Raw genomic sequence first — 25,525 nt, 5'->3', positions numbered from 1 at the left:
TCTCACTGCTGCACAGCTGGTTGCTGAAAAAAGCAAGCGGCTGCCAGGCTCTGCCCACCCACTGCTCATACACTGCCCCCACCACTCTGTGGTGAGTGCTACTGGGGCAGTTGGTGATGGGTGCGCCAACAAGGCAGCATCAGCCAGTGCAGCCTTAGCGTCCTCAAATGCCCAGTTTCTCTCTTCCGACCAGTCCACTGGGCCCTTGGGGTCCTTATCCTTCAGAGCCTCATACAGAGGGTGCATGAGATGAGCCACTCAGGGAATGAACCGGTTGTAAAAGTTCACCATGCCCAGGAACTCCTGCAGGGACTTCACCGTGTTCGGGTGTGGGAACCTGGCGTCGGCGTCCACCTTGTCGGGGAGGGGGTTGCTCCGTTCTTTGTAACCCGGTGTCCGAGGAAATCAATGGTTGGCAAGCCCAACTGGCACTTTGCTGGGTTGATGATGAGCCCATGCTTGCTAAGCTGTTCGAACAGCTGCCAGAGGTGGACCAGGTGTTCCGCCACGGACGTACTTGCCACGAGAATGTTGTCCAGGTAAACAAACAGGAACGGCATATCTTGCAGCACAGAGTCCATCAGCTGCTGAAAGGTCTGTGCAGCCCTCTTGAGCCCAAACGGCATCCTCAGGAACTCAAACAGGCCAAACGGCGTGATTACTGCCGTCTTCGGCACATCCTGTCGGTGATACAACACCTGGTGGTATCCGCGCACGATGTCCACCTTGGAGAAGATGACCGCCCCCACCAAGTGCACGGAGAAGTCCTGGATGTGCGGGACGGGGTAGCAGTCTGGCGTCGTGGCGTTGTTGAGGCGGCGGTCATCACCACATGGGCGCCAGCCGCCTTTAGCCTTCGTAACCATATGCAGGGGGGAGGCCCATGGGCTGTCGGGGCGGCGCACGATACCAAGGCACTCCATGTTGGCAAACTCCTCCTTGGCGATGGCGAGCTTATCCAGGTCGAGGCACCATGCACAGGTGTTGACTGGGGTGCCCGTGGTGGTGATGTAGTGTTCCACTCCATGCTTGGCGACTGCTGATGAGAAGATAGGCGTTGCGAGGTCCGGAAACTCAGCCAGCAGACGCTGAAATTCATCCCTGGTGGCAATCATGTTGGACAAGCCGATGGGACCCACCTCCCCCAGCGTACATGGGTAGGAGCAGAAGGAGATGGCGTCAATCAAGCGGCAGTTTTTAACGTCTACTAACAGCCCATAAGCGCAGGAAATCCGTACCCAGGAGGGTAATGGACACTTTCGCCATTACAAAGTCTCAGCTGAACCGCCGACCTCCAAAAACCACCTCCACATACCTCGTGCCATAGGTGCATACGGGGGTGCCATTAGAAGCATCCATAGGGGGGCCGAATCCACCAGCCATCACGTCCACTGGTGTCGCAGGCAGGATACTCCGCTGCGTCCCCGAATCAACTAGCATCCACCGGCCGGAGATGGTGTCCTGAATAAACAACAACCTGCCTTCCTGGCCAACGCTCAGGGCTACTACTGAGCACCGGCCCTGGTTTTTCCCACCCTGCTGAAAGTGCATGGTGCATGGCATTGCTTGGCTTTGGTTCCAAACCTAGCATGGTACAAGCACAGTCCCCCTGAGTTGCTGCCGATGAGAAACTGCTGCTGTGGCAACGCCCGCAGCATCAACCAGCAGTGGTGGAAGAGCGTGGGCAGGCGGCAGAGCGGCCGCACACTGCTGTTGGCTGGCGAGAAAAATACTGTCAGCCTCCGTAGCCAACTCCCGAAAGTTGCTGGTGGTGGACAACTTGGAGCTGGCCAAAGCAGCACGGATGTGCGAGGGGAGCTGACGGAGGAACAACTGGCCGAAAAGTAAGGCGGGGTCGCACGAACCCAGCTTACTCAGCATCTTGTCCATTAGCTCCGATGGCTTGCCGTCTCCCAAGCCTTGCAGCGAAAACAACCAGTCCGCCCGCTCCCCCTCTGCTAGCTCAAAAGCCTGCAGCAAGTGCCTCTTTAATCGTATCGTACTTATCCACGGGCGGCGGGGCTTGCAGCAGGCCCAATATCCGTGATGCCGTAGATGTTCCGAGGGCCGCCACGACGTAGTAGTACTTGGTCTGATCCACAGTGATGTTCCTAATAGCGAGCTGGGCTTTGATGTGAGCGAACCATGCTGCCGCAGCCGTTTCCCCAGAGTTCGGGCAGATTGAGCGAGACGGCGTTAGCCACTGCCGCTGCACTGGTAGCTTCATTATCCTTGGCTCACGTCGAGGTCACCAATGCGGAGAATGAAAGAAAGGAGACGAGACCACTTCTTCTTTTGACCACACAGCCGTGGGGTCGTTTATTTCCTCCAACTAAAACTAAGTCAGCAGTTCATTCTGCTAAACCTCAGCCTTGTGTGTACCCACAATACCCTTTGCTAACCCCCGCCCACTGTCTTAAAGGGACCGTCTCTGGCCTGCATTGCGAATACGTAACCTGCAATTAGGTCACTACAGTATACTAGTTATAGCTATTTGTGTTAGTATTGTTATTCTATAACTTGTTTCTTTTAGCTAGTACCCCCTGTAGTATTAATACAAGCAGTAAAAATATTGTATACTAGTTATAGCTACTTGTGTTAGTAGTGTTATTCTATAACGTGCTTCTTTTAGCTAGTACTCTTGGTAGCACTGATATTAGCAGTAAATTAATCTTGTACAGTACGCCTTACAAAAGTGTTCAACCCCTTGACAGTCGTCAGTATTGTCTGGATTATAAAGATACTCACACACGTGGTCCTGAATAGTGTTGTTGTTGTGAAGCCATAAGCTCTAACAGCCAACATAAGTTATGTTTCACTGACTTTTTATTGATACATTAAAAAGTAAAATATACTGCTACTGCTACAGTACTCAGCCCCTTGTGCTCTGAAAGCTCCAAGTTTACACAAATGACAAACTATTCCTAAAACAAACTCAGGTCAACACAAATGGACATAATCAGTGTGCGCGTGTAAGATGTTAAAGTACCAGTCTGGTTTATGTGTATAAATACCTCTCTGTGTAAAGTTCATTAGCCGTGCGTGAACACCATCACAACATGAAGACAAAGCAGCAGAATACTGAAGTAAGAGACAATGTGATTAAAGTGCAGAAGGCGGGAAAACGACGCAAAACAATGTGCAAGTGTTCAGATGTCCCACGGAACACTGTTGGATCCATTGCCAGAAAGCAGAAGCTGTCTGACACCACCCAGACACTGTAGGACAGGCCATCCCTCAAACCTGTTGCCTGCTAATAACCTTTTTCTCTTCTTGCATTTTGCAGCAGTTCTTCGAGGTAATCCCCACTACAGAGCGCCCTTTGGCGGAGCAGGACTGGTACCACGGTGCTATCCCACGTACCGAGGCCCAGGAGCTCCTTCGCCAGCAGGGTGACTTCCTGGTGCGGGAGAGCCATGGTAAACCAGGCGAGTATGTCCTTTCAGTGTTCGCCGACAGCCAGAGGCGCCACTTCATCATCCAGTTCGCCGATGTGAGTGCTAATTTTATTTTTTACAAAGCAGTGGTACTATATTGCTAGCTCTCTCTCTGGGTTTAAATGTGATGTCTCTCACCCATCTCTCTCTTAAATGTACATGGAGGGTCTCTAGCCCTCTCACTCCCTCTATACAAGTAATGTCTCTCGCCCTAGTCTTTCTTAAAGGTCTCTCTTTGTGTATTCCTAAAGTCGTTTTCTCTGTCTCTCGCTCTCTCTCCTTGGATTTAAATCTGCTGTTTGTTCACCTCTCTTGAATGTAGATGGGATGTATTTCCCCCCTCTCTCAAATTTATATCTAAGGTCTCCCGCAACTCTCTCTCTGGGTTTAAATTTGGTGTCCTCCAAATTTTAAATTGTGTTTAAATTTAGTGTTTGAATTTGGTGTCTTCCTTTCTCTTAAGTTTTAAGGCAGGGTCTCTCGTTTTCTCTCTGACTGTTTTTTCTCCTAACCTCCCTCTCTCCCTCTCTCCCTCTCTCCCTCTCTCTCTCTCTCTCTCGCTCTCTCTCTCTCTCTGTTTCTTTCTGTTTCTTTCTCTCTCTTTCTCTGTTTCTTTCTGTTTCTTTCTCTCTCTCTCTGTTTCTTTGTTTCTTTCTCTCTCTGTCTCTCAAATTCAAATTCAAATTCAAATAGCTTTATTGGCATAAACAAAAATATGTTGTTGCTAAAGCAGTTTGCAAAAGATTAAAACAGAGACTCTCTCTCTCTCTCTCTCTCTCTCTCTCTCTCTCTCTCTCTCTCTTTCTTGCTCTGTTTCAAATCTCAAATAGCTTTATTGGCATGAACAGAAAATATGCCATTGCCAAAGCAGTTTGCAAATGATTAAAACATTACATCACATATTAAACACATCAAATTCACATGACATCACACATTAATACATATGTGTCATCACATAAGCATGCTCCATATCTTTGCCCACCTAAGCAGTCAACCCCTTTTTTCCTCACTGCCATACAGTGCAGTGCAACAAATGCCACACAGTTCAATGCAATGACTCAACAGCATATATCTTGGGGATCTCACAGTGGTTGTGAGTCCCACAGGCTGTGGCAGGCAGATACGTATTTAGCTGCCAGAGGAGCTGTTGTTCCTTCACCAGGAGAACTGCCAGGTTCTCCTCTGGGCTTAACAGTAGGAAGTTTGGTGTTTTCTTGGCTATTTTCCCGAAGTGGAAGTCTCTTCCTGAAGAGAACTTCTCACAGTGGAGGAGGATGTGCATCTCTGTTTCTACCTCCCTTGCCAAGCAGTGACCACATATACGCTCCTCTCTGGGTAGCCATGTTTGTCTGTGTCTTCCTGTTTCTATAGCCAATTGGTGGTCACTGAGCCTGTATTTGGTCAGGATCCGTCTCTGCTTCGTATCTCTGACAGAGTGGAGATACTCGGCCAGTCTATATTCTCTGTTTATTGTCAAATAACAGTTTAGTCTACTCTGGGTTTTAGTTTCCTTTCTCCAGTGTTCCAAATATAGATCTTTTGACTGATTCATAACTTTTGTTATTCTGCTGTGTTTTGAGGCAGTACTGATGGGAGCCTGGTTGGTTAGCTTCACCATCAGCTGACTGAGGGGACTGTTTTCAGGGTTCAGCTCTTGGGTTTTTAATACCTTGAATGGAAGGGTGTCTTTTGGGCTTGAATTTAGGTGCATCCAAAATGTTATGGCCCATTTTTGGATGTTTTAACAGTAGTGGGAAACACCCCAGTTCTGCTCGGCAGGCGTTATTTGGTGTCTTCCTTTGAACATTTAATATTTTCCTGCAGAATTCAGTGTGGAGGGCCTCTATCGGGTGTTTGTCCCATGAGCCATGCTCCAATCCACTGAGCGGGCTCCAGACCTCACTTCCATACAAAGCTATGGGTAGAATAACATAATCAAATATTTTTGTCCAGACTCTAACTGGAATCTTAATGTTTAATAATTTGGTTTTTAATGCATACATTGCCCTGCATGCTTTTTCTTTGAGTGCGTGTATTGCCATACTGAAACTTCCTGATGCAGATATGGACAGACCAAGGTATGTATATTTTTTTGTGTGTTCAATTAGGGTGTTACTCAAAGTAAAGTGGTATTTGTTTTCAATGCATCGGGGTTTTTTCTGAAAGATCATGATTTTGGTTTTCTTAAAGTTTACATCCAATGCCCAGTTTTGGCAGTATTTTCCTAGGATGGACAGGTTATGTTGAAGACCATCACTGGCTGGTGACAACAGAATAAGGTCATTTGCATAAAGCAGGTATTTAATCTCTGCATCATAGAGTGTGAAGCCTGAAGCTGCTGAATGGTCCAGCTGGTCTGTAAGTTCATTTATAAACAGGTTGAATAATGTTGGACTTAAACAGCATCCTTGCTTCACACCGCATTATTTGGTAAAATATTCTATTCTTTGCTCTCCAATTTTCACAGCACACTGGTTGTGTCTGTACATAATTTTATAAGATCATAAACCTTACCCCCTAGTCCACTTTGAAGGATTTTGTAGAAAAGTCCTTAATGCCAGATGGAATCGAAGGCTTTTTAAAATCTACAAACAAACAAGTAAATAGTTTCCCTCCCTTTTATTGGTGGACATGTTTATTAATTAAAGTGTGTAAGGTTTATATATGATCAGAGGTTCTGTAATTTGGGAGAAAGCCAATTTGACATTTACTAAGTATGTTTTTTTCTTGAATAAAGGCTAGTATCCTGGAATTCAGGATACTACAAAATATTTTCCCAAAGTTGCTGCTGACACAGATCCCTCTATAGTTATTAGGGTCTAATTTGCTTCCATTTTCATAGATTGGGGTGATCAGCTCCTGGTTCCAGACATCGGGAAAGCAGCCGGCAGTCAGTATCATGTTGAACAGGTTAACGATGGCAGTGTGTAACTCAGGGGTACTGTTCTTCAGCATTTCATTTTTGATGCCATCCCTGCCACAAGCTTTTTTTGAATGAAGAGTTTTCAGTTTGTCTGTTAACTCTTTTTGTGTAATTGGGTAGTCTAATGGATTTGGATTATTCTTGATGGCTGATTCAAAGTTGTCTAACTTGGTTTTAATTTCAGTTTGATTTATGTTCAGTTCTTCTGGTGGGATACTTGTATAGGAGGTTATTAAAATGTTTTCTTCAAATGTCTCCATCTTGTATTGTTAATTGTTGTGGCTTAATGGTTTCTAAGCTGTTCGGCATGCCCCAGAACTGACCCTGGTCTACTGCGTTTTGAATTTCTTGAAGTGTTTCGTTGGTGTAGTGGAATTTCTTTCGTTTAATCATCTGTTTATACTGGTTTAGAGTTTCAGAGTATTCTTGTTGTAGTGCTGGGTCATGTTGGTGTCTGTGTTTGTGGTTTGATAGCTGTCTCAATTGTTTTCTCAGTTCTTTACATTCATTGTCAAACCATTTGTTTTCAGAGGTTTTTTGTTTACCATTTCGACGGTGGGGTTTCTTTGTTTTTCCAAGTTTTGCATTTAGCGCAGCTTTTTGGAAGATGTGGTTAATATCTTTTGTCGCTTTATTAACGTCTTCAAAGTTATTTTGATAGTGTGAATTGTTGAAGGTGTTGATTGTATTTTTTATTTTAGGTGAATTCAAAATTTGTACAAATTGTTGGGCACTGTTTGGAGCCCATCTGTATGACTGGTTTAGATTGTACAGCTTACTGGGCTGTTTCTTAAAAGTATCTCTAGTTTGTTTTTTCAAGTAAATATTAATCTGGCTGTGGTCTGAAAGAGGGGTTTGTGCTCTGACAGTGAAGGCACTGAATGTGGATGGGTCCATGTCTGAGATGACATATAGTGAGGGAAAGTTAGGAAAATCTGGGAAGTAAAGCATTACCAAGAAATTTCTTCATGAATGTGTTCATAGAGGTGTGTAATAACATGTATTAAAATGTTGAAATTCAACTCCAGGGGGAAACCTTGAAAAAACCTGATCAAAGTTGTGGTATTGACACCAGTATTAAAAAAATCAACTTCCGGTTTAGGAAAAAAGGCTACCAAAACATTTTTGTACATACTTTTCTGAACAAAAAAGTCTCTTGGGGTAAGTCTTTAACTCACTCGTGTGATTTTTTATGATTTTTAAAATATTTTTAATTTTTTATTCTTTTTATTTTTTTATCCCGTTCTTAAGGCCCTTTCCATCCACCCCCTCCCAGTAAGAGACCCTTGTTCTTTAATTCATCTATTCTTTTATTTTCATTTTTTGTTTTGAAAATATTGCAGTAAAATAGAGAGGGAGGGGGGGAGTCCGGGTGAGGGTGATTTTTTGAAAAAGATTTAGATAAATCATTTTTTATCATAACAAATCACAGCAATGCTGTAGAGACTTACTTTTGTTTTGTTTTTTTCATGCTTCTGAGTTGATTGCTAGCATTTAATGTTCTCTAGATCTACTCCTTAGTGGAATAACTGCCATGCCAACTTTTGCATATATATTTTTTTGCATTTATTACAATAGTTGCAATAGTCAGAGAAAATCCATGTCAAATGCTTCACAAGTCAATGTCTGAGTCTTCTTCAAGACCATCATGAATACCATTCTTGCATGTAATGCCTTTACAAACTCCACATGCTGAGATGCACTTGACACCATTCTTCTTGCAGCTGCATCGCCTGTTGCTGCAATCTCCATTACAATTACAGCTTGTGAAGTTGAGGAGCTCCTCAGGAGCCATTGGGTCTAGTGTTGGAACTGGCTCATAACCATGAACACTGAATGTCCATCCATAGTCACTGGGGTCCAGAGACATGCTCTGTAGAAGAATCCAGTCCCGGGTCTGTAGGTAGGCACGGAGAGAATGCTGTGCAGCCGCACCCTCTGTTGGAGGTAAAGTCTCTGGTTTGATCAGCCCAGCTGCTGCCTTCCATGAGAACATGGTGTACCGAATTTCACCCAGAGTAGTACCTGGTCCATTGTAAATATATTGGAAGATCGCAGTTCCAGCCTGAACCACTGCACCCTTGGTAGCATGAATGTCCATGAAGATGTCCATATGTTTATCAATGTCCCCTGCACAAAACCTGAAAAAGTGCATTTCAAGGTTTTTTAAAGATATTTCAATATACAAATATTTCACTAAACTGCAATTAATTTTATTATTATAGGCCTACTATTATTACCTGTCAAACTGAGTTGTTTTCCCATGGCCAGAAATAGCAGAAACTGTATCACACCCAGTGAACGCATGACAAAAGAGCAGGTAGCGTCTCTTACTTTCTGAGAGAGCTTCCCGGATCTTCCTGACATCATAAGAGCCCTTGGATGTGGTTAAGAAGAGTGGGTGGTTGGTGCTCGAGCTATGGTGCACCAGCATTACCAGCACGTCTGCGTCTTCTGCTCGCAACTGTAAAGAGAGCATGTGAAAATATTTAAAAAAATCAAAACACTTATTTTAAAGTAGTTAAGCAAATGAAAGTTAAATTTCTACACAACTACTGACCTCAACAGAGCCATCTTTAGCAGCAACCAATGCCTCTCTCACAATCGAAGTGTCAGCATCATTGTCAGTCTGCTCCACAGTGATGTTAAGTTTTCTGAACGTTGAGGAGAGGAGTTGAATGAGTTCACTCTTGTTATGGATGTTGTCCAAGAACTTTGCTCTTGGTGTCCAGTGCATCATATCTGGTTGAATCTGGAGATCACAGCATGATTTCTTGCTACGTCGGATGTGGTCATGATCTTTTGGTGATCTGTTATAACCATCAAAGACGACAATGATCCTTTGAGAGTTATAGCCAAGACGCTGCACATACCTTAGGTAACTGTTGACAATCTCATGCCAAGTCTGGCCTTGTTCCCACTTCACCATGTAGAGAAGCCATCCTCCATCAACCACCAAAGTGGAACAGGGTTGGTTAGTGAGTTCAAGTGGATCAGTCAACTCCTTCAGGCTAGTTTTGGAAAACCCTGCCTTGTTTGCCTTGTTCATTTTGTGATCTTTGTTGCTGAAAAGGGACGATGGGACGGGAGTTAGCTCATACTCCAAGCTTGTCTCAACTGTCATATCCCGTTGAGCAAAAATGATCAGTCGGTTGAACAACTTGAGTGAGTCAAGATGAATCTCCTTCTCGTTGATCTTGGGAATCTTTCTGAGTGATGACAGGGCTTGTACATTTGACTTCACCTCCATGGTTGATGTTGCTGACTGTCCATCCAGCTTTATCTGCATCTCTCAACCTACTTCAACTGCTCTCTCCGCATTGACTGAGTCATCCCCCATGCTTGTGAATCCTGTAGAGAAAGATACAAGCATATTCTTGTCTCGATCGTGGTCGAATGGGTTGTCCTCTTCAAACCACTGAATGAAACGGGGTGTTTCCACTGACAGAGACAATGTTTAAATCTATATTGTCCCCAACGAACTGAGTGACTGCATTGTTTGCTTCCGCAACCTCCATGGAGACCACCTGATTGTCACTTTCACTGGCGGTCGGAACCGTTGGATCCTCAAGTGCGGCATCAATCGCAGCCTCATCATTGATCTGGTCATCAGTTTCTTCTACAGTGGTATCAAGTGTGCCAGATGTATCTGGGATGCCATCTCCATTCCTGTCATTGAGGAAGCAGTATTTGTAGTTTTGTGTCTCTGAGTAAGACTCAGTGTATCCTAGCCGGTGTAACTTGTCGATCATCCATTTTGACCCAAATCTATGATCAAGTTGTATGGCAAGCCCCATTTGGTATGGCAATACTCCTGATCAAGGCCGACGAGCCTTGATAAAGTTCTGCCCCCAAACAGCTACTCTTTCATCGGTCTTCAAGAACATCTGGAGGCTCTCAGGAACAAGTGCCAGCTGACTCTGGATATCAGCCATACTGTATGCAGTGGGGTATGACTTTGGATCTAGATTAACCATGGCGATGTCGTTGCATATGAACTTTAGTGCTGTCTTTATGATTTATGTCTTCTCATCTCCTTGCTGAAGATTAGCATGATGCTCTCGCAGAATGTTGCTTGTCTTATCTTTGAGGCAGAGTACATCTGACCTTTTCGACTGTGATGTGAAGTACAGTGTGTCATGATATTTCTCTTGAAGTTTCATCCTTAGCCATTTCTTTGAATAAGAGAGGCTCTTATCGGGTGACTGATCAAACTGCTGCATCTTTTCGTGGACTTGGTCAAGCGTCATCACCCCATGCTCGAGTTCTGTGTCTAGCCATTTGCATAATTCAATAAAAACAACCTCTCGCTCATCATCTATTTTCTTTTGTCCTCTCTTCCTTGGTCCTTCATCTGCAGTCTTGGAGTAAGGCCTACCCTTTTCAAAAAGAAGTTTGCAGCGCAAATGATACAAGGTTTCTTCTGCTACTAAGTCATTGATCCCTTCCAGACGTCCAAGGACTTCTGTGCCCCAGTCATCTCCACGACTCCTTGCTATCTTCAGCAAGCTTGCCTTTAGTCTATCTGCAGTCACATTATCAGGCACTCTATGTTTCTTTCTAGCGTCTGCTGGTTTATATTCGTAGAGATGAGCGGGTTGGTTGCATAGAATGCATACATTCTTGTACAGAAGCTGAACGGACCGTGAACTTGAAGAGGTGCATGTAGTTGATGCACTGAACTCAGAGCAAGTGCGCCTTCGCTTCAGCTTTGCTGTCTCTTCCTCTGCCTTTGATGCTTGAGCTGACGTCTTGGTGACCTTGACAAACTTGTTGTTCAAATAATCTTTACACTTTATGTGGTATCTTAAGTCTTCCTTCATTTTCATCCTTCTTCATACGCTCCAAAATTGTAGCATTTTCCATGGCTTCTGCATGTTTCAAAAAAGTAGCGTAGCCTTTAGAAGTTCCTTGCAAAAGCCTCTCACCTGGCATTTCCAGGCCTTCACAGAAGAAGCACTTGAGCAGAGGTGGGTTCACATCGTCTTCCATATTAGCCTACTGAAGACCCATAGCCTACACAAAGTAGAATAAAGACCGAATCTGTCATAGAGGCATAGTTTCTGAAATATTGTACTGAGGTGTAAAAGAATAGATTTGCTTAACCGTAACAATAAATCAAAAAAAAATCTGAGGCAGTACAGGCTACACCACTTTAACCTAGCTAGGTAGTTAATGGAGCAGACAGCTAGCATTTAACTAAATAAATAAATCAGATGTAGGTTTTGGAGTATAGTACACACATGAGAGTCAGACAACTTATGACAACTATGAGCCAGCTAACAAGTATTGTTAAGCTAGTAATGACAACTTCTAGTGGAAGTTAACATTTACATTAGCCAATCATATTACTTACTGTTAGCTAGCTAACAAGAACAAGCAAAGTTATACCTTTTATGTAACAAATGAGAATTATCAGTGTTGTGCAGAGAAACATTTCAGCTTGTTAGAAAAATGGTTGAGAATACGTACGTATCAGGTGTTGAAAGCAGTATATTCAGTCAGCCCGTGATCAATAGAGAAAAAGGATGTAAATGGCTTCAACATGTCGGGTACCCTCTACGGCATGTGGGGGGGGATGATGAGTGCGAAAGTGGATGTGAATATTTTTCTACCAGGGTCTTGGTGAAAAATAAATGCTTGCAATCAACTTAGAATCATGACAAATTCCTAGTTTGACCCCTCAAACGTAAGTTAAGTCCAATTTAAGCTTTTTTTCAATTTTCGAAAATCTTATCGGTACCCTGACTTTGAGCAAATTTTTCGGAGGTTACCCCCGGGAGTTGAATTTCAACATTTTAATACATGTTACTACACACCTTAAGGAACACATTGGTGAAGAAATTTATTGGTAACACTTTACTTCCCAGATTGGTCAAATTCCTGCTAACTTTCCCTCAATAATAATCAACAACACTTGTCCCTTTCTTTCTCTCTGTTTCTCTCTCTCTCTCTCTGTTTCTTTCTGTTTCTCTCTCTCTCTCTCTCTCTCTGTTTCTGTCTCTGTCTCTGTTTCTCTCTCGCTCTCTCTCTGTCTCTGTCTCTCTCTCTCTGTTTCTTTCTCTGTTTCTCTGTTTCTTTCTCTCCGTTTCTCTTACTCTGTTTCTTTCTCTCTGTTTCTCTCTCTGTTTCTCTCTCTCTCTGCCCTGAGATGATTTCGATTCTGTGAATCTTGTGTTACCGACCATGTTGGTCTTTGCGTTGTAATTTTTTTTGTGATTTTTATTGAAGTATTGTTGAAAGTCTCTCTCTCTCAATTCAGTTCAATTCAATTCAATTCAATTCATTTCAATATTTGCTTTATTGGCATGACATACGTTTTGTACATGTTGCCAAAGCATGTAAAACAACAACAACACAACAATGACTGTAATAACAGCAACAACAACAATGATTATGATATCAAACAACAACAATAGACATAATAGTTTATGGTTCCACAGCCTAGCTGGCAAGAACACGGCACCAACAACGCCAAGGCCATGCGCTCGGCCCAAGGGGGCCGCACTCATTGAGAACGTCGCCCCAAACCAAAAGCACTCTGTCTCTCTCTCTCTCTCAATTCAATTCAATTCAATTCAGTTCAATATTTGCTTCATTGGCATGACATACGTTTGTGTACATATTGCCAAGGCAAGTAAAACCAACAACACAACACAACAGTGATTATAATAATAACAGCAACAACAACAATGATTATGATATCAAACAACAACAGTAGCAATAGGTGCCGTCACCCACTGTCTTTCAGGTTGTGGCAGGAAAATATAAATCTTGCTGCAGTGCTCGCCGCTGGCCCCCCTCCCAGGATCACCCGCAGTTTACCTGCGTTGTCCATTTTCTGGTACTCTGGAATCACATGTTTCAGCACCTTGACAAAAGCCCGTCGCTATTTTTCAAATTGTTCACATTTAAGGAGGAAGTGCCCCTCTGTCTCCACCTCATCTGTCATGCACTGACCACATTTTCGTTGCTCTTTTGGCAACCACGTCTTTTTGTGTCTCCCCTTTTCAATGGCGAGACTGTGGTCACTGAGCCTGTATTTGATGAGGATCTGTCGCTGCTTCTTGTCTCTGACAGTTAAGAGGTGTTCTTCCAGATCATAGTTTGTTTTTAGGGCCCGATGGACTTCTAGTTTGTTTTGAGTTTTGATTTCAGCATTTCAATGTTTCAAATAATTGTTCTTGCTTTGTTTTATAGTCTGATTTATCCTCATGTTTGTTTGGAATGCAGCACTGGCCTGAGGTTGGTTGGTCTTAGTATTTGTTAAAGGGTTAGTGAATCTCAGAACCAGCTGCTTCAGGGGACTCTTTTCGGGGTTCAGTTCTTGGGTTTTCAGAGCTTTAAAGTGCAATGTATTTGTTGGGCTTGTATTTAAGTGCATCAAGAAACCTTTTTTTTACATTTATCAATAATGGAAACCGGCCTAATTCTGCCCTACATGTGTTGTTTGGTGTTTTCCTTTGTATTTTCAGTATATTTGTATAGCCTCTCTCTCTCTCTCTCTCTCTCTCTCTCTCTCTCTCTCTCTCTCTCTCTCTCTCTCTCTCTCTCTCTCTCTCTCTCTCTCCCTCTCTCTCGTTGCTACACGTTCTGCCCCCTAGGTGGAACTAGCTGTTAGTACTTACCTGAGAGAACTAGATAGGATTAGATGAAGAAGGCACAGTAAGAATGCACTTAGATGTAACTGAATGAGTTGTTTAATAAATGAGTTAAGAGTGGAATAAAACAATCCTCATCCTTCTAAACCCCAACATAACATGGTTATGTTCACGTTTACTCTCTCTCTCTCTCTCTCTCTCTCTCTCTCTCTCTCTCTCTCTCTCTCTCTCGGAGTGGAAGTGCGAGTGAGGATGGAGTAGCAGCGTGTTGCTGTGGTATAAACAAGTTTCTGAAACAAACTTTTTTTCTATTTTTCTATCCGTCTTGTCCTTTTTCATGTGCTTTCTGTTGTCATTTAGTTAGTTTTTTTTGGTGACAGATCTGAATGGAGTTGTTTTTTTTTTCAGTAGCGGTGCTACTGCCCTCAGCGGGGCAATATGGCCGCTGTGGGAGGTGGAGGGACGCCGTTTGAAAAGTTGTCATGCAGGCACGCGATTAAGGTGGCTCATGTGGTCAAATGCTCGGTGGAGGAGTGCTGCCTTGCGGTAGGTGAACATGTGGAATATGGAAGCATAAAATCAGTATCCAGAATGAACAGCGCTGTAGTAATGTTTCTTGATATTGTTGATAAAGCCAACCAGGTGGTGGACAGCGGTGTGGTGATTAAGGACACGTTGACTCCCATTCTGCCGCTGGTTAATCCTGCCACGAGAATCACCATTTCTAATGCTCCCCCTCATGAGTAATGCCGCTTTAGAGAAGGCGCTTGCAAGATATGGACAGCAAAATGTTCTCTTCAGGTTGCAAGTCTCCTCACTTGAAACACGTTGTGTCCCATAGGAGACAAGGTTTCATGATTCTGAGCGATAATGCGGAGGATTTGGATCTGAAGCTTAAGTTCAGGATCGATGAGTTCGATTACATTGTATTTGTTACCTCCGGCATGATGAAATGTTTTGGTTGTGGGTCTGAGGGGCATTTAATAAGGTCTTGTCCCGACAGGGGTGAGGGTAGGTCTGATCCTCAAGGGCCGCCTTCGTCTCCCGATGCTGCCACGAGCGCCACATCTCCGACTGAAGACGGCACTGCCAAGTCGGCACAGGGCAGACAGGAGGCCGGGGAGTGAAGACCAGGAGAAATAGACCAGGTGGTGAAACAGAAAGAGACCAAGGCTGGAGAACACAAGGAAAATGGATGGCCTGAGTAGGCAGGAGAGGAAGATGGGCATGTTGAGCAGGTTAAAAAAGGTGATCATGATGAGAAGGTGACAGAACTTGAACAGGTGGAAGCTGATGGAAATGAAAGCAGTGAGAACAGTGAGTGTAGGAAATTGGCTGGGTGAGATATGAATTGTGGTCGGAAGAAACAAATACAACAGACTGCTATTAGAGTGGCGGAGTCTGTACTTGAGGAAGAGGAAGCGATGCTGTTGGATGATAAAATAACGTTAAAAAAGTCTATTAAAAGGAAGCCCACAGAGGGTAGACAGGAAAATTTAAAAGCAAAGAGGGGTTCAAAAGGTAAGAAGCCATCCTCTTCTTCACCTGAAGAGGAAACACAAGAAAGTGACTGTGAGTTAGTTTCCACTCCTCATACACAGTTGGACACTGAAGGGAGCTATGCTTTCCTGAAAATCAGGAAGTTTTTACAGGTCACCAAGGGTTTGAGGGCGGTGAGGGTGGAAAATTACTTTCCAGACATGCAACTTTTTGTTGACTCAGTCAGATGTTTTATGAAAAACACAAAGAGATTTGGAAGTGAACACATTTACTGACCAGGAAATCTTCAGACTGAGAAAACTTGTACAGAAAGTAAAATTGCAACTCCTTGATGATGCTTAAGACGAATTTGGTCGATGAGTGTGTTGTACTGGGCGGTCTTCCTCTTACTGCTGCTGGAGGAGCCACTGATTCATGGAGCCAGGCTGGATGTCCACCACTGGTGCTCTCCAAGACTTTCCCAGAAACTGGTTTCCACGATGAACATCACCCTACAAAGCAGAGCTTCTACACAGAAGTAGCCTTTTTTTCCAGAACTGGGGGTGGTATTGTGCATAGTGGGAGTTGATGAAGATCTGTTTTTTTTTTTTTTAATTTGTGTAATGGGAGAAAGTCCTGGCTGTATTACTGGCTTTGTTTCATTTTATTTCTTTGGTATATAAATTGTGTTAACACAACATCAAGACAAACAAGCCTAGGTTGAACGAAAGCTAGAGTGAACAAAGGCAAGCGCGACTTTTTCAAACCAAGACTTCGTCAAGCACGGATTGCTCTTTTTAGATCCGGTCAGTCATCTGTATTTTGCGTACCTAGTATAGACTATGTGTTTCCGTCGCATTCCTGTCCTTTCCTCTTCCCGGGGATGGCATAGACGTTGGGTCACTCCTAGGCGCTGTGACCCTACCAATCTCATCTATCCCACTCTCTCCACTCACGTTGAGCAAGTGGTGATGGGAGGGCTCTGGAATTGCCAGTCTGCGGTGCTGAAAGCTGAGTTTATCTCAGGCTACACATCCTTGCTCTCCCACAACTTTCTTGCTCTAACTGAGACCTGGATCATGCCAGAAAACGCTACCACATCAGCAGCTCTGTCTGATGTGTACTCTTTTTCTCACACTCCCAGAGCTGGGAGGCGGGGTGGTGGTACTGGCCTGGTAATCTCCCTGAAATGGAAATACTCTCTTGTTTCTATTCCACAATCTTCTCTGCCCTCTTTTGAATTTCATGCTGTTACTGTCTCTTATCCAGTCAAACTCACCATTGTGGTTGTGCACTGCCCACCAGGCCCCCTTGGTGAGTTTCTGGAGGAGCTTGACACACTTGTCTCGCACTTCCCTGTTGATGACTCTGCACTTATCCTTCTCGGTGACTTCAACATCCACACTGACAAGCTAGATCCTCTTCTCTCTTTCCTCTCCTCCTTTGACCTTCACCTCTCACCCTCTCCTCCTACCCACAAGGCTGGCAACCAGCTGGACCTTATCTTTACTAGACACTGTCCTATTTCCAATCTCTCTGTTACTCCCCTCCAGCTCTCTGACCACTATTTCATGTCCTACTCTCTCTCCCTCTCTTCACCCCCCTCAGCCCCTTCCCCTACCCACATGGTTTCCACCCGTAGACACCTCCGCTCTCTCTCCGCCACTGATCTTTCTTCCTCTGTTACCTCTATCCTCCCTACACCTGAATCTTTCTCTCTCCTACCCCCTGACACCACTACTGAGCTACTTCTCTCTACCCTCTCCTCTTCTCTGGACAATCTCTGTCCCCTCACCTCCAGGCCTGCACACCCAACTCCACCTGCCCCTTGGCTGACAGACTCAGTACGTACTGACAGACGGAGCCTGAGAGGAGCAGAGTACAAATGGAGAAAAGGCAAACTCCCAGATGACTTTCTCAACTTCCAATCTCTTCTTTCCACTTTCTCCTCCTCCCTTTCTGCTGCTAAGGCTGCTTTCTATTGCTCTAAAATCCTATCCTCTGCCTCTAATCCTAAGAAACTCTTTGAAACCTTCTCTACACTTCTTCAACCCCCACCTCCTCCTCCTACTTCCTCCCTTCTCCCTGATGACTTCGCTAACTTCTTTGACAAGAAGGTAAACGACATTAGACCCTCCTTTTCTCACCACCCAGTTAGTGCTGCTTGCACTATCCCACCCTCTGCACCCTTCCTCACCTCTCCACGTCCCACCCTATCCCACCTCGCTCCCCTCTCCCTCGACGAGGTCCTCAACCTTATCATATCCAGTCGCCCCACCACATGCTCCCTTGACCCGGTCCCCTCCCCTCTTCTTCAGTCTATAGCACCTGAACTCCTTCCTTATCTAACCCACCTCATCAACACCTCCCTCCAGGCAGGATGCTTTCCATCTGCCTTCAGGACTGCTAGAGTAACCCCCTTTCTCAAGAAACCATCACTTAAACCCCCTGACGTCAAAAACTACAGACTGTTTTCCCTTCTACCCTTTCTATCCAAAACATTCGAACGTGCTGTCTTTAACCAACTTTCTTTGTACCTCCACCAGAACAACCTCCTGTACCCCAACCAGTCTAGGTTCAGGGTGGGTCACTCGACAGAGACAGCCCTCCTTGCAGTGACAGAATCGCTGCACTCTTCGAGAGCAAACTCTCTCTCCTCTGATACTCCTGGAGCTGTCAGCTGCGTTCAACACAGTGAACCACCAGATCCTCCTCTCTACCCTCGAGGGGCTGGGTGTCACAGGCTCTGCACTCTCAAAGTTTGCAACCTTCCTGACGGGTCACTCCTACCAGGTGACATGGAGGGGATCTGTGTCGGAGCCATGCAGACTGACTACAGTCGTTCCACAGGGTTTGGTTCTGGGTCCTCTCCTGTTCTCCCTGTACACAACATCCCTGGGTTCTGTTATTCGCTCCCATGACTTCTCTTACCATTGTTGTGCCGATGACACCCAGCTGATCTTGTCTTTTCCTCCCTCTGACACACAAATAGAGACACGCATTGCTGCATGCTTGACTGACATTTTGGAGTGGATGGCGACACACCACCTGAAGCTCAATCTGGACAAGACAGAGCTGATGTTCCTCCCGGGGAAAGGTTGCCCACACCAAGACCTGGCGATCACCATTGACAACACTGTGGTGACGCCAACTCGGACTGTGAGGAATTTGGGTGTGATCCTGGACAACCAACTGTGGTTTGCTGCAAACGTTGCATTGGTTGCTTGCTCCTGCAGATTTCTCCTCTATAACATCAGGAGGATTCGCCCATTCCTCACTGACGAGATGGCAAAGGTGCTCGTCCAGACTCTGGTCATCTCGGGATTACGGCAACTCCCTCCTTGCTGGCGCCCCGGCATCAGCCATCAGACCTCTGGAACTTGTTCAGAAAGCTGTAGCTCGTCTGGTATTCAACGGCCCTAAGTTCTCCCACACAACTCCCCTTCTCATGTCCCTACACTGGCTCCCAAGTTTCCATCCAGTTTTAGACTCTGGTGCTAGCCTACAGGGCAGTGAAAGGAACAGCTCCTTCCTATCTCCAGGCCACGGTCAAGCCCTACACCCCTGCCCGACTACTTCACTCTGCTGTCTCGGGATGCCTGGTTGCCCCGTCTGCTGCCGATTGACCCGGTCACGGCTCTTTTCTTTCCTGGCCCCACAGTGGTGGAATGAACTCCCCACTGATGTCAGGACAGCGGAGTCACTGCCCATCTATCAGCGCAGGGTGAAAACTCACCTCTTGAAGAACTACTACCCTGTTACTCTCTCTTAGTACTTATTGTATTCACTCATTTAAAACAAAAATCTTTTTCTTGCGCATTTACTTTAACACTGGTTTTGCTCTTAGATGCTTGTTTAGATTCAGTTATGACCTCTGATGACTAGTAGTTCTCCTGATTCCCTACGTTAAATGCGCTTTTTTTTAGTCGCTTTGGATAAGAGCGTCGGCTAAATGACTGTAAAGTAATGTAATGTAATGTACTGAGCCACTCCCCTGAAATGGTTGTATTGTGGCGGACACTAGGGGATATGCCTCTCACCCACAAGGACTGTGAGCTGGGGGCGTGGTTTATGTTCCCGGGCTCGCCGGTGCAGGGTTGTTCCTGCTACCGTTGGTTTTTGGAGTTGAGGAATAAACATCAAACTCGCCTTGGTCTCCTGTGTTTTTCCTCATTCCTGCCACATTGGTGACCCCGAATTGAACATGTTTGGAGCAGAAGAGGAGTGTGAATCCACTTCGGCCACGCCACCCCAACTCTCACAGCCGGCCGTTCTCGCCGCGGCTGTGAAACTCCCAGAGTTCTGGCAGAGCGACCCGGCCTCGTGGTTCCAGCATGTCGAGGCGCTGTTCCACCTGCATGGAATCTCCGCGGACGACTCCAGATATTATTTGGTCGTCGCTGCGCTGGACCAGCAGTCCACACGCCGGGCCATGCAGCTGTTGCCCCCCCCCCCGCAACACGGTAGATAGGTCGCCCTCAAACATCTTCTGCTCCGGAGGTACAGTCTATCTGCCGCAGAGAGGGCAGATAGGATCCTTTCCCTATCCGGTTTGGGCGACGGGACGGCTGTGGATCTCATGGACAATATGCTGTCGCTGCTAGGCTCAGACGAAGGTGGGTTCCTTTTCCTGCACGTTTTCCTGCGCCAGCTCCCGTCTCCTGTGCGCGCGGCTTTGGCTAACTCCCTGTGTCTGGCCGCTGGTGACTGCCGAGGTTTGGCTGAGGAGGCCGATCGGGTCCTGCTGGCTACCAGACGGTTCTCTGTGCAGAGTGTGGCATCGGAGCCTCTGCAGCCGACGTCGGAGGACGCGGACCCGGCAGTGGTGGCTGAAGTGACTGCCTGGAGACGGCGCGGGAGCGGCCTCTGTTTCTTCCACCAGCGGTTCGGCGGCAAGGCGAGGCGCTGCGTCCCTCCGTGCACGTTTGAGGCGCCGGGAAACTCCAGGGCCAGTGCTCAGTAGCAGCTGTGGGTGCTGGCAGACGTAGTGAGCTGCTCTTCATTAAGGACACGATGTCAGGGAGACGGTTTCTGGTGGACTCCGGCTCGCAAAAGAGCCTACTCCCTCCTGCTAAGACAGACAGGTCGGCCGAAGGCGGCGGCCCACAGTTAAGTGCAGCTAACGGTTCGTCCATTGCGACGTTTGGCACAAGGTTGGTGACTGTTTGCTTCCACAGGCGCCATTTTGAGTGGGACTTTGTAGTGGCCGCCATTACGGTTCCTATTATCGGCGCGGATTTTCTGTGTGCTAATGGTCTGCTGGTTGATGTTGCAAACCGCCGTTTAATTGATGCTGTGTCTTTCGCCACTGTTCCGTGCGAGACAGGGGGAGCCGGGCCGTTAACACACGCTAACTTTTTAGCATTAGGGGGTGTTTTTAAGCGCTTGCTGGCGGATTCTCCATCAGTGACTACACCTGCCTTTTCCACCTCGGTTACTAAACACGGGGTAGAACATTTCATTCCCACGGTGGGACCGCCAGTTTTTGCGCGCGCGCGGCGCCTCGATGCGATAAAATGGGCTATAGCTAAGGAGGAGTTCGCCATCATGGAGCGTCTGGGTATAGTGAGGCGTTCCAACAGCCCGTCGGCCTCACCGCTTCACATGGTGCCCAAGGCGGATGGGTCGTGGCGGCCTTGCGGCGATTTTCGCCGCCTGAACAACATCACCGCCAATGACCGCTATCCCATCCCACACATACAGGACTTTTCCATACGCCTGGCAGGTACCACTATTTTCCCTAAGGTGGACCTGGTGCGCAGCTATCATCAGGTTCCCATGCGTGCAGAGGACGTGCCCAAGACCGCACTGATCACCCCGTTTGGGCTTTTTGAGTTCATGCGCATGCCTTTTGGCTTGAAGGGGGCAGCGCAAACCTTTCAGAGGCTGATGGACTCGGTGTTGCGTGACCTTGCTTTCGTGTTCGTTTATCTCGACGACATATTAGTGGCCAGTTCGTCAGCTGAAGAGCACCTGGCGCACCTGAAACAGGTTTTCCGTCGTCTGGATGAACACGGCCTGATAGTCAACCCGGCCAAGTGTCAGTTTGGACTGCCGGTGATTGACTTCTTGGGTCACCACATTTCGCCGCAAGGCGCGGTCCCGTTGCCTTCTAAGGTGCAAGCGGTGGCAGAATTTCCCCGCTCAGTCTCTGTTAAGGCATTGCAGGAATTCTTGGGAATGGTGAATTTCTATAACCGTTTCCTCCCTTGCGCTGCGCACCTCCTTCAGCCACTTTACGAAGCCCTGCGGCTTAAGAAGGCTAGTGACCCTGTCGACTGGACTCCCGAACAGGTCCAGGCCTTTGACGGAGCTAAGTGCGCCCTGGCTAACGCTGCCCTCCTCGCCCATCCCTCACCCACGGCGTCCATAGCTTTAACAACCGATGCATCTGACATAGCCGTGGGGGCTGTGATTGAACAGCGTGTGGCGAATGCGTGGCAGCCACTCGCATTTTTTAGCCGCAAACTGCAGGATAGCGAGCGCAAGTACAGCGTTTTTGACCGGGAGTTGCTGGCACTGCACCTTGCAACCCGGCATTTCCACTTCCTGCTGGAGGGTCGCCCATTCACGGCTTATGTGGATCATAAGCCGCTGACTTTTGCCATGTCCAAGGTGACTGAGCCGTGGTCTGCTCGTCAGCAGCGCCACCTAGCGGCGATCTCCGAGTTCACAACGGACATTCAGCATGTGGCCGGGAAGTCCAACCCTGTTGCTGATTGTCTGTCGCGTGTGCTTGTGTGTCCTGTGCACCTCGGTGTGGATTTCTCCGCTATGGCTGCCGACCAGCCCAGCGACCCGGGCGTCCTTGCCCTTAGGTCAACGCGTACCGGTCTCAAACTAGAGGACGCTGTGATGCAGGAAGGCAGTCTTGCCCTCCTCTGCGATGTCTCCACCGGCCGTCCCCGCCCCGTTGTTCCAGTGGCCTGGTGCCGTCGAGTTTTCGATTCGATTCACTCCCTCTCGCACCCTGGAGTTCGGGCGTCGGTGAAGTTGGTCGATTCCAAGTTCGTCTGGCCTGGCCTCCACAAGGACGTCAAGGGGTGGGCCGTTGCATGTGTAGCGTGCCAGCGCGCTAAGGTCCACCAACACACTAAATCGCCCCTCGAACCGTTTCCGATCCCAGCCAGACGTTTCGACCACGTGCATGTGGACCTGGTGGGCCCTCTACCTTCTTCACAGGGTTTTACGCACCTGCTCACAATGGCAGATCGGACCACCAGGTGGCCAGAGGCTGTCCCTCTATCCTCCACAACATCCTCAGATGTTGCACGCGCTTTTCTTTCCTCCTGGGTCGCCCGTTTCGGCACTCCGTCAGATATCACCTCAGACAGGGGCCCCCAGTTCATGTCAGAGCTCTGGTCGCGCTTGCGCGATCCTTGGGTGTGCAGGTACACCGCACTACCGCGTACCACCCGCAGGCTAACGGGTTGTGTGAACGTTTTAACCGGTTGCTCAAGGCAGCGCTGTGCGCTGCCCTCTCGGATGGTAACTGGGTGGATCGTTTACCTTGGGTTATGCTCGGGTTGCGTTCGGCTCCTAAGGAGGACCTCGACACGTCACCCGCTGAGCTGGTGCTCGGTCAGCCGCTCCGCGTCCCTGGGGAATTTTTGCCTGGGATTTCCGCTCCTCAACCCCGTCCGGCCGTTTATCCTTGTTTGTCCGACAGCACTCGGGTTCCAGGCCCCGTTCACCACTGTTTTCCGCGGTCGTTCATGCCTGCGGAGCTCATGTCTGCTCGTTTTGTTTTTGTACGGCATGATGCTCACCGCTCGCCCCTCCAACCCCCATACGATGGCCCATTTCGGGTTCTTGAGACGGGTCCTAAGGGTTTTGTGCTAGATATGTGTGGGCGTAGGGAGCGTGTCATGCTTGATAGGCTTAAACCGGCGCACAGGGTGGCAGGCGAAGTTGTGTTTCCGGCCCAGCTTCCCCGTCGGGGTCGTCCTCCTTCCAGGACCCCGGCAGTGTCTACACGGGTTCAGCATTCTGCTTCACAGCCGGCTTTGGACTGTGTTTCAGGCTGCTTAAGCCTCCAGTGAGACATTAATTTTCTTTCCAGGAGTCCCTTCTGGGTGTTGGGGGGGGGGGGGCTGTGTGGCGGACACTAGGGGCTATGCCTCTCACCCAGCAGGACTGTGAGCTGGGGGCATGGTTTACGTTCCCGGGCTCGCCGGTGCAGGGTTGTTCCTGCTACAGTTGGTTTTTGGAGCTGAGGAATAAACATCAAACTCGCCTTGGTCTCCTGTGTTTTTCCACATTCCTGCCACAGTATCACTTGATGCTGAAAAAACGTTTGATTGGGTTGAATGGCAATATTTGTATTCAACCCTAAATAAATTTGGATTTTGATGATGCCTTCATCTCTTGGATTAGACTACTTTACTCTGTTCCTTTGGCCATTGTGATCACCAATGGACAACAATCTAGATATTTCTCACTCAGCATGGGTACTCATTAAGTTTGTCCCTTGTCGCTCCTTCTTTTTGCTATCGCCATTGAGCCCTTAGCAATGGGAGTTTTTGGGTGTGGAATGTGTGGGCATAATTTATAAACTGTCTTTGTATGCAGATGATATTCTGTTGTATATTTCGAACCCCTTAACTTCCATTCCTCCCATTATTGATATTTTGACTAAGTTTCGATGTCTCCCTCACGCTCTGTCTGGGTTTAGAAAATGTGCTCTCAACATCTCTTTTTTAAATATACATGGAATGTCTCTCGCCCCTCTCTCTGCACACATTTGGACGGGCCATAGTCCCTATTTCTCTCTCTTTATGAATGTAATGTCTCTTACCCTTTTCTGTGTTCTGCCTTAAAGTTATATCTGCTGGGGCGCCCCAGTGGCTCACCTGGTAGAGGGGTACCACGTAATGTTGAGTACTTACCGCAGCTAAAGGCGTTGGTTCGAATCCGGATCAGGCCATTTACTGCATGTCATCCCCTCTCTCTCTCCCCTGCCTTTCCTGCCTCTCTCGACTATCAACATCTAAGAGGTGGACAATAGCCAAAAAATAAAAAATAAAAAAGCTAAATCTGTGGTCTCTCGCCAGTTTCTCTCCCAGGTTAAATGTGACGTCTCTCACCCCTCTCCCTTTTTCCTGCTTTTTTTTTCTCCCCCAGTTGTACCCATCCCCAACTGTACCCAACTCTTCTGAGCCGTCCCGGTCGCTGCTCCACCCCCTCTGCTGATCCGGGGAGGGCTGCAGACTACCACATGCCTCCTCCGATACATGTGAAGTCACCAGCCGTTTCTTTTCAACTGACAGTGAGGAGTTTCCCCAGGGGGACACAGCATGTGGGAGGATCACGCTATTCCCCCTAGTTCCCCCTCCCCCCTGAACTGGCGCCCCAGCTGATCAGAGGAGGCGCTAGTGCAGTGAGCAGGACACATACCCATGTCCAGCTTCCCACTCGCAGACACGGCCAATTGTGTCTGTAGGGACACCCGAACAAGCTGGAGGCAACATGGGATTCGAACTGGCGATCTCCATGTTGGTAGGCAACGGAATAGACCGCTATGCTACCCGGACGCCCCACTTTTAAATGTTTTTCATTCTTTCTCTTTGTCTTTCTCTCACCATTTACTCTCTCTCTCTCTCTCTCTCTCTCTCTCTCTCTCTCTCTCTCTCTCTCTCTCTCTCTCTCTCTCTCTCTCTCTCTCTCTCTCTCTCTCTATCTGTCTATCTATCTATTTAGCTATCTCCGTCTTTACCCCTAACCCCTCTCTGTCTGTCTCTCTTACCATGTTTACTCCTGACCTCTCTGTCTCTCTCTCCGGTAGAGCCAGTATCGTTTTGAGGGCACTGGTTTCCCGACCATCCCCCAACTGATCGATCATCATTTCTCCACCAAGCAGGTGATCACCAAAAAGTCCGGGGTCATCCTCCAACAACCCGTTGTCAAGGTAACCAAACATCCATCAATTCGTTGTTAAGTTAACCAAACGTCCTACAACAACCTTTCATCAAGGTAACAATGTTACAGTTTCATTTACCAGATGCTTTTATCCAAAGCGACATACATCTGAGAGTTAATACAATACAAGCAAGGATCTAGTCAGGAGGCGGCAGCGCAAGTAAGTG

At 47.2% G+C, this 25,525-nt stretch overlaps 1 protein-coding gene across 5 annotated transcripts in view; it reads left to right on the top strand.

Annotated features, from left to right (window-relative positions):
- fer (fer (fps/fes related) tyrosine kinase) overlaps positions 1–25,525 on the top strand; it is a 203,644-nt gene that overhangs the window by 88,323 nt on the left and 89,796 nt on the right. For 4 of the 5 annotated variants that reach the window (XM_056290264.1, XM_056290269.1, XM_056290267.1 and 1 more), the window contains exons 12-13: positions 3,287–3,493; positions 25,225–25,347. In XM_056290264.1, coding sequence (XP_056146239.1) covers positions 3,287–3,493; positions 25,225–25,347 — 330 coding nt within the window. The remainder of the gene's footprint in view (positions 1–3,286; positions 3,494–25,224; positions 25,348–25,525) is intronic. The other variant, XM_056290265.1, reaches the window with a different exon arrangement.

This window comes from Lampris incognitus, chromosome 12 (genome assembly GCF_029633865.1).
Source record: "Lampris incognitus isolate fLamInc1 chromosome 12, fLamInc1.hap2, whole genome shotgun sequence".
Taxonomy (NCBI): Eukaryota; Metazoa; Chordata; class Actinopteri; order Lampriformes; family Lampridae; genus Lampris; species Lampris incognitus.
This window is presented reverse-complemented; position numbering and strand designations above follow the sequence as displayed.